General features: G+C 31.3%; 1 protein-coding gene across 1 annotated transcript; it reads left to right on the top strand.

Annotated features, from left to right (window-relative positions):
• The first annotated feature begins 3,891 nt into the window (after positions 1 to 3,891).
• Positions 3,892 to 11,064, top strand: LOC132735887 (uncharacterized). The gene is made up of 2 exons (XM_060722915.1): positions 3,892 to 4,031; positions 8,592 to 11,064. Coding segments are annotated over exons 1-2 (1,761 nt in total). The 5' UTR covers positions 3,892 to 4,029; the 3' UTR covers positions 10,351 to 11,064.
• The last annotated feature ends 2,783 nt before the right edge of the window (positions 11,065 to 13,847 follow it).

Here is a 13,847-nt window from a genome sequence, read left to right as displayed (position 1 = left end):
ATAATAAAAGTTTTTTTTTACTATAAATACAGGATTTATTTTAATCTTGTGGTATGAAAATTATCATATTTCATTCATGGCTACCGCCACTCCTGAAATATTTATTTTTATACCACTAGATTAAAATCAAACATGCACAGGTTGATGAGCAAGTGTTGCAAAGTTCACAACATAAAATACTCGGAAGGAGATGCCCAGTAAATATTTGTATATAGCTGCTTTAGCAATGATTTAACAGTTATGGTGGTTGATGTGTGCCATTTGCGAACCCGCCAAAAGAAAAGTTGAGAATTAACAAGTTAAAATGGCGGGTCGGGCATTAATAAAATTTTAATTATTAAACTTCGCCCCCCGCCCCCCCCCCCCCCCAGTAATCGGTAATCAGAGTTAGTAATAAAATGAGCACCCCGCCGTTTTATTTCTTAGATCTCGATCCGCGCGTCTGTGAATTCTTGACTTTTCTCTTTGCGGGGTCGCCGGGCGAAAAAACGAATGGCACAAATCAGACACCATAAACCATAGAAATATGTGAACCAAATAAAAACAACATGACTTTCTTAAACTTACACAGAAAAAAATCTGAACATATATGCAGAAAAATCAAGAAAGATGAATAAAGTACATACGAAATATTTTCAAATTTTAAGAGTTAATTGTTCATCTAAACAAAGTAAAAAAAACCTTAACTTAAAAATTTGTCTGAAAAGGATCAATATAAGCACAATAAAAAATGGCTTGTTCTACAAGGGAAAACTGATTTTGCATGACACGAGGTAATGTGTGGGGCGGGTTTTGTTTAAGGATGAAAAAAAGTAATACAATGAATTATTAAGCTAATTCTTTTAGCTAAACAATTTAGCAGTATGTTTGGCTACTTTTGCACATTGAATTAATGAAACAATGCAATACCTCTCGCATACATGTCACAGTGAATCAAACCCTCTCATATATATGGGGGCATTGAAGCAAAACCTCTCATAAATGAGGGGCAATGAAGCAAAGCCTCTCATATTTTTTCAAATCCCTCCCGAGGCGTGCAGAAGACACACGACAGGTCAATGTCAAGTCGTCTTAAATACCAGAGACGATTGGTTGACCTTTCGTGACTAACCCGGAGGGTGGCACTAACAAGAGTCGTTCTATGTTAACCACCTGTCTGCTGCCATCACGGAACATGATGCCTTGCCAGTATTGTCTTTTCCTGCAACGAACAAAGAACAGGCTTGAAAAAGACGTCACCGATGTGGCTTCAAGAGTGGACCGGCATGGACGGACATAATATTATGGAATGTCCGGGACCGAGCTAAAATAAAAGTAAAAACACACACAAAGCCTCTCTTATATACATTAGGGATATTTAAACAAAACCTCTCTCATCTATGGGAAATGTGTATGTACATGTCGTTTATAGGAATAAGCTACTATATATTACACAAATAAAACCATACGACTAGTGTACGACTTTCGTTACTTAGAAATGTATTTTAACGCTCTTTTAATGCTCTTTCCCCGTGTCTTCCGTCTATATTTTTATTACTATAAACATACATTGTATTTTAATGTAATAAAGTTAATTAGTTATAGTTGAGAAAATCAAAGTGGGTAACTGAGGTGATCGTTTGTTTGTTTGTTTCATTTTACGCCTTTTCCTAACAGTATTTCAGTTATATAGGCGGGTAGTTTCCTAAATGAGGTGATTCTATTTTACGAAAATTTTGATCAATCTTATCTAGTGTTTCCATAAAATGAGAGTACCATAATTGACTTTTAATCTAGTAATTATATCAAAATGAATTTTTATTCTCTTTGCCCTTTGGCATATAATAATAGGAAAAACATCAACGCGTTCATTCAAAATGCGTGCATCTTGTTCAATATGTTACATTTTCAAAACCTAACAAAAATCCATTTATTCAGTACCGACAGTATCTTGACGTACAGGAATGCGGCAAGAAAACGCAATGTTCTTTTTGTTTAGCTTGTTTGAATTGCGTTTTTATACAAACTTAATCAAACCGACTCTGCTGCTTTCATGTTATTTTGTTGTTATTAATGCTTCCAAATGATAACCCTTTTTCCAGATTTTAAATTATAATGTTACGGCAGCCGTATGCGCTATTTCATTTTTATTATACTCTTTTTCATTTTCATCAAATTTCGATTTATACAGGTGTTATATATCGATTCAAATTCGGCGTAACTTTTGAATTTCAATTCAATATTTCATTTGGCATTAAACTACATATTAAAATACATTTTGTAAGTATTTATGACAAGGATACGAAATTAATTAAAACATATTGTTTTATTTTATTGTTTTATTTATTATGTAAATTATTTTAAATGTATAGTTAAGCATACATTGCATACATGTTTAAAAATTATTTCATTGTTTTTTTTTTATTATGTCAATTATTTAAATATTTTAAATGTATAGTTTAGCATACATTGCATACATGTATACAAATTATTCTCTTATAATTCTCTTCTTATTATATATTTTGTCTTTTGTATCGTCGAATATTATTATCGTATAAGTACCTAATCTCACACCCAACCTATTCTCAAACCTTTCATTCATGTGCTGTTATTTTTTTACTAGAAGTGACTATGATGTCCTGAACTTGTGTGCATAAAAGCTTTGTTTCTGACAGACATGTCTGCTGATGTCAAATGAAAACAGTGCATAGGAACAAATATTTACATAACATATTTTATTACTTAGCGTAATTTCATACAAATTGCTATTACCTTTGTAAGTCCCATAAATACACCATTAACTATTTGTGAAAATGAATATTATAGACAAAATATCTTAAAGCAGGTAACTGCATTGTGTAGGGTACTTCATTGTCATGTGATAGTCATATAACAATCACTTCATTGACTAAACTAAACAGTAGAATTTTAGAGATACTTGAAGGGGTTTGAGATTAGGTTCTTTATTTTAAGAGGCCATGTTAGTTTTAAAACAGAGGGTTGTGCTTTTCCAAGATGGAAATAGAGCTTTTTTAATAGTTGAATTTCAGTCAAATTTTACAGAAATGTTACATAAAGATTAAAGTGTACATATGTAAAGACTTTTTATAAAGATATATTTTTATTTACATTAAAAGACCTCTTGAATGCTTAGAGGTTTGAGAACTGGTTAGTCCACGATACATGAAATCATATATCCATTAATATACATTAATTTGGAATAAAGAATAAAAGGTAAATAAATGAGCACAATATCTGCGTTATTTTCAACATGATAATATCTAATTAAAGATGACGTAATTGACTCAGGAAGTGAAGGTGTCAAACTGTCATATTATCCAGATTGTGCGATCTCAATTCTATTGAAAATGCTGGTCATTATAATTGTCCGGTTTCCTGTCATAAATTTGTCCGCGTGAAGTAAATACTCAAAGTGTCATGCACAACCTGTATAAAAACCAGATACTTGCCCTGTTCAAGTCAAATTCATCAGTGACTTACAATATAAACTTTATATGAGAAATATTTAACATATGCGTGTTGAAATTACGTTTTATTACCAAACATATCGGATCGTTTTACATATACAGGTAGACTTTTACTTAATCAGTATTATAATTTACTATATGTATTATTATTATGATTATTATTTATTTTTTTTAAATAGGTACTAATAAATTTTAACCGGCTTTTTAGCGTTTTAAATTATTTTTATAAAAACAGTCGATTTACTCAACTGATTAACAGTGTGCCGATTTAAAAGTAAATGTGTTACGATTCATTTGAAATACTGCACACTAAAGCTTTTTTGAGGGCATTTCTGAGACATAGGGGGCATTTGATAATTTCAATAACTACGTCATATGTTTACTCAAGCTTAAAAAATCTCTATTATGTAAAATACTATTTAATACGGGCCTGTGTCGGTGTGTTGATGTGACATCCGTTACCTTGAGTAAATGTCATCGAATACAAGCGCTTGTTATATCACTATTGAGCACGTGAAATGGTTGTTGTGTAAATTCTAAACTGGTTATTATTGCATTATAAATGTGAGTATCTTCAGTTTAAGATTATTTGTATACGAATATATGCGTGAATTTTGGAATTGTCTTGATATGAAATGCACACTTGTTCGTTGTTTGTCTAATGTAGAAGTACGTGTTGTCATGTGTAAAGATTGAGCCATGATTTGATTTTAGTATTTTAAGCGGTAGCAAGACACTTCACCCTCCAGACACTTCACCCCTCAAATTTTGAAGACACTTCACCCCTCAAGACACTTCACCCCCCAAAATCAGCAAGACACTTCACCCCTCATCCAATTTTTTTTTTAAATAAGCCATAAAAATGCTTTTGTATCATGTGTTTATTTTAATTATTTTTAGTATATATTTTGATTTATAATTTTTAGATTAATGGACAATTTACAGACATTTCTAAGAGTAAATATTTGTTTTGTACAGTAAATAATTCAGAAACAAATAACACATGTAATTACACATGTAATAATTACTTCAAGTCATTTACATATAACATGCAATAAAACATAACATTTTACCGGTTCTAAAAACCACATTCTTAAAAATGTCCATAAATTTACCCACTTTCTCCAAGAACTCCTCAGTCCTTGGCCTTAATTCATGATCATCGTATTGCCCACTGTTATACAAAGCACATCCATTATTAAGTGTTTATTTCATGTCACCTTGTTTATTCAACTTGTTGATTGGTTGTTTATTCAACAGTTAGATAATTGGATTAAAAAGGTATAATTGTATGAAAATGAATAAATAAATAATAGTGTATGTAAAATAAATAAATAAATAATATTGTATGAAAAATAAATGAATAAGTAATATTGTTTGAAAATAAATAAATAACTAAATAAATTATTAATATGAATATAAAAGAATATAAATGAATTATTTTTTTTCCATTGATGTAATAAATAAAAAAAAGAACAATTTGTATTTCCCTATTTTCTTAAAAAATGTTGCTAACAAATTATTACCGGTATCACATGCTATGTGTTGCCAGTTCAGTTTGTATTCATATTTTGCTTTCTAAATTCAATTCATTAAACAAGATACTGTCAAAGACACAAAGGAAGTGTGAAAGAGATTATATACTTAATATAATATATCAAAGAAAAAAATATAATATATCAAAGGAAAATTCACGAAAAGGTTCACACAATTTAATAAAAGGATTTATATATATCACTTTCACTTAAATTGAAATTAGTATAAAAAAAAATAAAGAATTAACTTACTAATAACTTTGTGACATGCAAAAGAACAATATATATCCATTTTTTTTTGTCAGTTACATGATAAAATAATAATAAAATATGTTAAAACAATAAACATACACAATCAATATTGAATACATTTAACATTTTCTACATAAATAGTTGTTTAACACAAAATAAAAAATGGGGGGTGAAGTGTCTCAATCAAATTTCTTAAAATGAGGGGTGAACTGTCTGAGGGGTGAAGTGTCTGCAAAAAAGGGCCTAGGGTGAAGTGTCTGGGGGGTGAAGTGTCTGTAAACCTTTTAAGCCAGAGTCTTTCAAAATTGTTTTGACCAATATTTGACTAGTTCTGAAATTCTGACCGAGTCTCTCTGTTTTACACCATAATATGATAAGATATATTGTGGGTCTGTTGATTTTTTTATGCATGATTCAATTGTTGAATACGTAGCTTGAAATGCTTTTACAAAGTTTTGAACCGACATAATACGTTTTTGCCATAAATGTGATCTGGGTTCAAGATTCCAGTCTAAGAAACTAGAAACTGTGTTTTTTTTCCTCTAAGGTTTTTGTTATTGCGTAAAGGATAAGGCATACTAAGCATACTATCTATGTCTCTATTCAAGAAGTATCAGATTCGATTAAATTCGAGCCCCATCTTGTCGATTAATTCACGATGTAAATAATGTTAAAAAAGTCAGAAAAGGCCAGAAAATATAAATTCAGTTTGATGTTGTTTTTGTACCATTGCTTTTCAAAAAGTTGAAAACCAATAGATAGAAAGGACAAACGTTGATTGCCGATTGTATACATAGTTATAAGACAGACCTTTGCTTAATCAGTGTATGCACAGGAGCTTGACATTCTTTAAAAAAATTGAAAATAAGCAAATAATAAATCACGGCTAATATACCCCTAAATATATTATTATATAGCTGCGGGTGTTCAAATTATTACTAGTTTATTTGTAGGTATATATATATATAAATTATTGATAGAATGTCAATCTCCTGTGGTGAATGCTTCATGCTGTAACAAAATATGCACACAAATTATATAGAGGATATTTGTTTAGTTCAGTGTAAGATCAGAATATATTTCACCGAGTGAGCACCAAAAGGTATATTTCACGAGTGGCGCAGCCACGAGTGAAATATGAACTTTTGGTGTTCACAAGGTGAAATATATTTCGATCTTACACTAAACTAAACAAATTTTCTTTTTATTATATGCAAAGAAACGTTTTAAAAAGACATTAAACATAATACTGAATGAAAAGCGCGCCAAATAATAATACAACGTGACGTCATTTACAACGTCACGTCATTAAGTTGGTACCCAGTACTGTGCACGCTGGTATTTCACTGAAACAACGTAAGGGGCTTAAATTCAAAACAGTGAAATTATCAAAGTGGTAATTTCACTGTTTCAAACAGTGAAATTACCAGTTTTATATCACTGATATATTTCTATAAACCACCGAAAAGCATGTAATAAAAACCTTTTATTCTTTTTATTAACTATTTTACACAAAAAAGTCCCGTTCTGTTCGATTTAAAATTCTATAGCTAGTTTTCACACATTTAATTAATGTAAATAGAATTAATATTGATGGAAAGTACAAAGCTGATCAATCATCAAGCCATTTTGAGCAGAAAAATTTAGTTTGACCAAAGATCGCTTTTCTTGACGGTTCATTGGTTTGACGAAAAATGCCGGTTTCACTAAACCGTACATCCTTGCTGTGTGATAAACCACGTGTTTATGACATGCTCATATTATATTTCTATATAGCATATTTGCGATGTTTAGAAAAAAATTTTTTTGGAAGTAACCATGATAAGAATCTATGTCTCTGCCAAAATATAAAATTCTAATACTGAGCACAAAATTTCAATTCAAATACCTGACACCAAGGATACCCTGCTGGTACTAAATAAGGGGAAGCCGTGTGACAATTGCGTCACATCTATGACAGGAAGGTTATTATGATCAATTTTAATCAGGATGTTTATTGATTTAAAGATTTTTTATTTGTATGGCTTAAGAAAGGAATAAATAACATGCTAAGTGCAATCGGCAACTGGCTTGTCATATTTTTTAATCTGTTTAATTGGTTAAATTAATAATTTCATGTTAATCATTTCATTGGTTAATAGTCCGTTTACACAGGAACTACATTTGTACTTAAGTAAGGAACCTTTCCCAAGAAAGTCAAGTGTGTTTAGATTGTTGATTAAGAATAATAGTAAATATAGATTTCTTAAATATACCAGGATTAAAAAGGATATATACCGGCTAATTAAGGTTAGATTATATATTAGTCAACATTATATTGTTTTAGTTATATTTGTAAAATATTCAAAATAAGGTTTTAAAGCACACCCGTTTTTTACGGTCTACACAGTTCTTTGACTCATCAATCTGTATTACTTTGTTTTTTATATTGTTCCTTTTTGGAAAGTTAGTTCTTGTCGGAATAAGTTGAAAAGTATTCGAGCAGTGTTAGAAATATGGACCAGTTACAAGAAGTACGGAGTCTATGACTTGCCACAATTTTGATACTTGACTTATTCTTGAACTGTCTTTATAGCTGGTTTGAACAAAGTAAATGGTCACTTAGCCAATTATCACTATTGCCGAAAAAGATGTTTACAATTCCCAAAAATATAGGCTATATTTATTGACGCTCATGTATACATACTCGTATATACACAGCTATGTAAAGATTTTATACATATCTTTTTGCTATCATTTTAACCAAACGTAATAATGCACTATTTCTCATTATATTTTTCTTAAATTTCATTAAGTTTTGATTCATTTTTCATCTATATAAGGTTTGACAATTTTTTTTATTGTAAAGGTTGACAACTGTTGAAAACAAATTGATTCTGAATCACAGACAAATTTCGATCGTGATGTTACCAAATCTACTTTTTATAAGGTTCAACACATGAAGTCATATACTTATAATTATACTTTCAATCCGTCGTACTATAAATCAGTGAGATGTTTTTGTGTCTGTAGTGTCATTCTAACATCATACAAAGTTTAGATAAGTTATGTTACATGTATACCATACACCTTTAATTTAATAATAAAAACCAAACACAAAGAAGTCGGGGAATCAAAATAAGCAGCCTGTTTTGAAGTTACTATCATACATATCAGCAGATGATTTATATAATATATCTCAATGTTGATCTTTTTTCCCTTATTTGATACTGCTGTCAGCTATCATTTTGGAATCATGAGAGAGGAGCATCTTATAAAAAAGCTAATTTTGTTCCACTTTTCAATATATTGTCATTATGTTGATAAGCTGATATTAATAATTCTGATTTTCTTTCAGGGAAGTCATGGATGTTCCAGGTAAAAATGCCATAAGACGAGATTCATTGGCAACAATCGCTCTGGGTTCTGAAGAGGATCCTCGCGTTTATTGTCAGCCATGCGATCCAGATGGATCTAGACTTCCTGCTTATGGATATTGTACGAACTGCTCAGAACATTTGTGTGAAACATGTTACACACTTCACAGAAAACATAAATTGTCAAGAGATCACACTCTACTAGACAAAAGCAGCATGCCCCAGATCCTGTCACCTGTTACTCCAACGCAGTCTGAAAATTTCACCAAACCTTGTCCTACACACAACATGGAGATGATCAAGTTTTACTGCCATGATCACAAGACTCTCCTCTGTAGTGTTTGTGTAACACTGGATCATAAACTAGCATCTTGTCAAGTCAAATATATACCTGATATTTCAGACACATTCATCAACAGCACAGAATATCAAGATATATTGAAGAGAATTAATGACGTAAGTGAGATATCTAACAAAACACTTCAAGACACAAAGAAAATGATTGAAAACTCAGACGAATCTTTGACACGTGCATTAGAAGACTTTATGAAATTTAGAACAAAATTCGACCAGAGATTAAATGAACTAGAAAGACAAGTCAAGGAGGCAGTAGAAGTCAATCAAGAGGACAACAAGAAAAAATTGACGAAACTAGAAACAAAATGTAAAGACGTTTCAAAGTCCCTTAAGTCATCCTCTGGTGCCATTCAACGCTTGAACAGATCTACACAAGCTAACGACATGTTTATAGAGATGAAACATGCAGAAGAGATTATAAAAGATTTCCAATATCAGAGAACTATGGCTACGCTCTACGATCAAAATATTGAAGTAAAAGATTACAACTTTGAACCGAATGAGGTCATATCATATCTGCTGGATGAAGAGTTTTCATTGGGAACATTACAAAGTGAAACATTGATAATCCCGGATATGAAACCCAGACAATCCTCATACATGGATAAAATCTGTGTCCTAACATCAAACGCTAAAGGTCGTGTGTGCTGTATACAAGGAATGACTCTCCCGTATCCCAATACTCTAATCCTCACAGATGACTACGTGTTAAAAATGGTTGATATAAAAACACAGTCGGTCATAGCTGAACATTTCTTTCAATACACTCCTCTAGATGTTGCATCGGTGGCACATAATAGACTTGCTGTCGTACTACTAGGCAATGAAAGTATACAGTTCATGTCATTTGCAAGCAAGAAATTCAAGATGAATCACACTGTGAAGGTTGATGGACAATGCTGTGGCATTAGCTGTCATAGAAATCAAATGGTGGTGACATTTCAGGACCCTCCAAAAGTTCAAATTCTTCAGATGAACGGGACTGTATTACACACTATCGAAGATAGATCTATTTTCAAGAGCCCAATGTTCGTCACAACATGTGATAGTTCTGTCTATGTATCGGATTATATTATGGAGACAGTTACCAGATTCAACTGGAAGGGTGAGATGGGAGACAGATATGCTTGTAGAGATAAGCCTTATGGGTTGACAATGTCAGAAAATGGCACTGTGTTTGCTTGTGTTGGAAACGGTACCATTATAGAGATATCCGGGGACTGCACTAGAGGACGGGTTGTTGTACAGGATTTAGAATGCCCTTCTTCTGTCTGCTGGTCTGAAGAAAGATCAACATTGTATGTAAGCAGCATGGGTTGTAACAGTCAAGATGATGGTACTACAGAAGATGACTTTATCAGTATGTTCAAATTGACCAAATAGGGGGTATGAAGATAAACATTCTGGAAATAAAGGAACCGAGATTTCTTTTTTTGATCTATCCGGCAAAATTATATAAATGTTATAGAACATCTTGGTGAAAAATAGACCATATTGGTGAAACAATAGAACATTTTGGTGAAACAATAGAACATATTCGTGAAACAATAGAACATATTGGTGAAAAATAGAATATCTTGGTGAAACAATAGAACATATTGGTGAAAAATAGAATATCTTATCTTGGTGAAACAATAGAACATTTTGGTGAAACAATAGAACATTTTGGTGAAACAATAGAACATATTCGTGAAACAATAGAACATATTGGTGAAAAATAGAATATCTTGGTGAAACAATAGAACATATTGGTGAAAAATAGAATATCTTATATTGGTGAAACAAAAGAACATATTGGTGAAACAATAGAACATTTGCAAAGAGAAGTTAGTTAGATATTAACTTTTTTACTTTTTAAAAGTTGCAAGGTATACTTATGATAACACAACCAAATGTTGTTAGATACATGTTTCATTGTTAACTTTAATCTATTCTAAATAATAAGATTTTTAACACTTTTTTTAATACTTTTTTTTAACAATACGCCTCTTTCCTAGCAACGGTTACTAATTAATATGCAACAACTCAGACATTGTAAATACTCCCAGTTAAATATTCCATACATTAAAAATTATAAAAGTATGTTTTAATTCTTATGTTGAAATAATCTTACTCTAAAGACAATATTGATTGTAAATGTATTTATTTTAGTAAGAAATAGAATAAAAATAAAAAACTTGATGGTCATGGTTTGTTGTCTTCTGTAAGCGTTTGTAATGAATATAATTGTTCTTCGGAGATCATTTATTAAAGATATTTTCTGTAAAGCAACATTGACACATAAAATAGATCATACCTCGTGTCAATATGAAAAACATATCCTGAACTTCCCCGCATTCAGCCTAGGATCTTTTCATTTGGGTGCTCGATTTTTCGTTTTTACATATATAATTATGATACTGAAATCCATTTAACTAAAGTTAATGCATAGAGCAGGGCAATCAATTTTTATAATTTTGTGGGATACAAAAATCTTCAAAAGACAGTAAATGAAAGTTTGTCAATCTCATTTTAGTGTGCTAAATCAGTGTTTTTCAAGTTCAAAAGCCATTGTTTAATCATTCATTATCTAAGCTCTGTACATCTTAATGTGTTTTCCTGTGAATATAGTATTGTTTCATAATTATTGTCAATAATCATTCCTATTGCCAAAGATCATTCCTATTGCCAAAGATCATTCCTTTAGACAATGATCATTCCTTAAGCCAATGATCATTCCTTAAGCCAATGATCATTCATATTGCGTGAAGTTATGTCAAAATTATGTTAGGAATTTATGAGATATTGTTTTAAGTGTAAGACCACATGCATCATAGCACAAAGTCATCTCTGACCAATTCGTATTCAAGAGAGATAAAATGAAAATTATGTTACTGTCCGTTTAAATGGCATTTTACAAATTAGTATGTAACTAGGTGTTTTGCCAAGCCACTCACTGTCACTGTGTAGTGATGTAACTGCTATGAAAACATTCAGCAGTGATTTTAATTGGATAGCACATGGAAATTTTGAATTCATTTTTTAATTGTCATTGCTTCGGTTAAAGTAAGCACACTTTATGGAGAAAATTGATGAAATAACGAAAAACAACATATTTATTTGACTGAATATTTTATTTTCATTTAAAAGCATCAAGAAAGATTTGAAAGACAAAATAGAAAGCTTGCAAGCAAAATATAAAGGAGTTTTGAATGTAAATACACAACTTCTATCTACTTGTTCATGTCAAGGAACTATAAAATATAAAAATTGCACCTACATGTATTTTTTACTTAAGTAAAACAGAATATTACAGACTTTTTACAGTATAAAAGAAGTCATCAAACAAGACAGCCAAGAAGTGGAACTTGTGAAATGGCTACTAGTTTTACTAGTTAAAAAAAATTCACTCGGTAATACATTGGTCCCATTTAAAAAAAAAAAATATTGGTCCTCTATATGAACTTATTATCACATCAATAAAATGGCCCAATTCATACTTGGGCATTTTATACTGAATTGACATATATATAATTTACAATGGACATTGGTTACTATTCCACCTATATCATTTACTGGCTCATTTTAAGTTGGACACATTTAAAATGGGAATTTTTATATTGGTCCATAACATTGTTCCCAAGATGATCTGGATATATTGGCCCAAATCTGGATATTGTTCATAATCAAACACAAGTATTGTTCAAAATTAACAATGAGTGATGTCCAAAATTAACTAAGGAGGGTTGTACAAAATTAACCATGAGGGTTGTTAAAAATAACGAGGAGTGTTGATCAATATTAACTGATAAGGGTTGTTAAAAATTAACCATGAGTGTTGTCCAAAATTAACCATGAGTGTTGTCCAAAATTAACTGAGGAGGGTTGTTCAAAATTATGAGAATTGTCAAAAAATAACCATGATTATTTAGATTTCAGCATAATTTTTAGCTCGACTTTTCTATGAAAAGGGGAGCTATCCTACTCGCCCCGGCGTCGGCGTCGGCGTCGGCGTTGGCGTCACACCTTGGTTAAGTTTTTCGTACCACCCCACTTTATTTCAGAAGTATTACAAGTATGGCTTTGAAACTTACCATACTTGTTCACCATCATAACCTCCATCTACAGACAAGAGTACATAACTCTGTCAAGGTTTTTGACAGAATTATGGCCCTTTTTTGACTTAGAAAGTGTATTGAGCTTGGTTAAGTTTTTTGTACCACCTCACTTTATTTCAAAACCATTGGAGGTATTGCTTTGAAAACTGACCATACTTGTTTACCATCACGACCTTCATCAACAGACAAGAGGACATAACTCTGTCAAGGTTTTTGACAGAATTATGCCCCTTTTTGACTTAGAAAATACATTGAATATGGGTAAAATCCACTTATTGCCTTAACCCTTTGAGATATTGCTTTGAAACTTTTAATGCTATTTCACATCATTACCCCATCTGTACGCAAGAGAAGGTAACTCTGTCAAGGATTTGTTTTAAAAATTAAGGCCTTTTATCGACTTAGAATCTTGGTTAAGTTTTTAGTACCAGTCCACTTTTTGACTGAACTGTTTGAGATATTAATTTGAAAGTTGGAATACTTGTTTACAATCATGATTCCCAAACATGTCCAGGAGAAGGTAATTCTGTCAAAGATTTTATTTTGAATTATGGCCCTTAACTGTCAATGTTTTGTATTATAGGCAAGCACTAAAAAACTTAAAAAATCTAAAAAAATTCATTCCTATCCACTTGTTCACTTTACCATAAATTATGTCATATAAACATTGCTGTAATATTCAAGGGTATCAAACAACTAGTTATTTTACCAGTAAATCATATAACTTATATTCAGTTTCGTGATGCTACACTGTGCTTACATACAGAAATTAGGAGCATTCGA

The sequence above is a fragment of the Ruditapes philippinarum genome, unplaced genomic scaffold (assembly GCF_026571515.1).
Source record: "Ruditapes philippinarum isolate M1 unplaced genomic scaffold, ASM2657151v2 ctg500_1_1_1_1, whole genome shotgun sequence".
NCBI classification, from domain to species: domain Eukaryota; kingdom Metazoa; phylum Mollusca; class Bivalvia; order Venerida; family Veneridae; genus Ruditapes; species Ruditapes philippinarum.
Note: the sequence above shows the minus strand (reverse complement) of the source record. Positions and strands in the feature narration are given on the sequence as shown.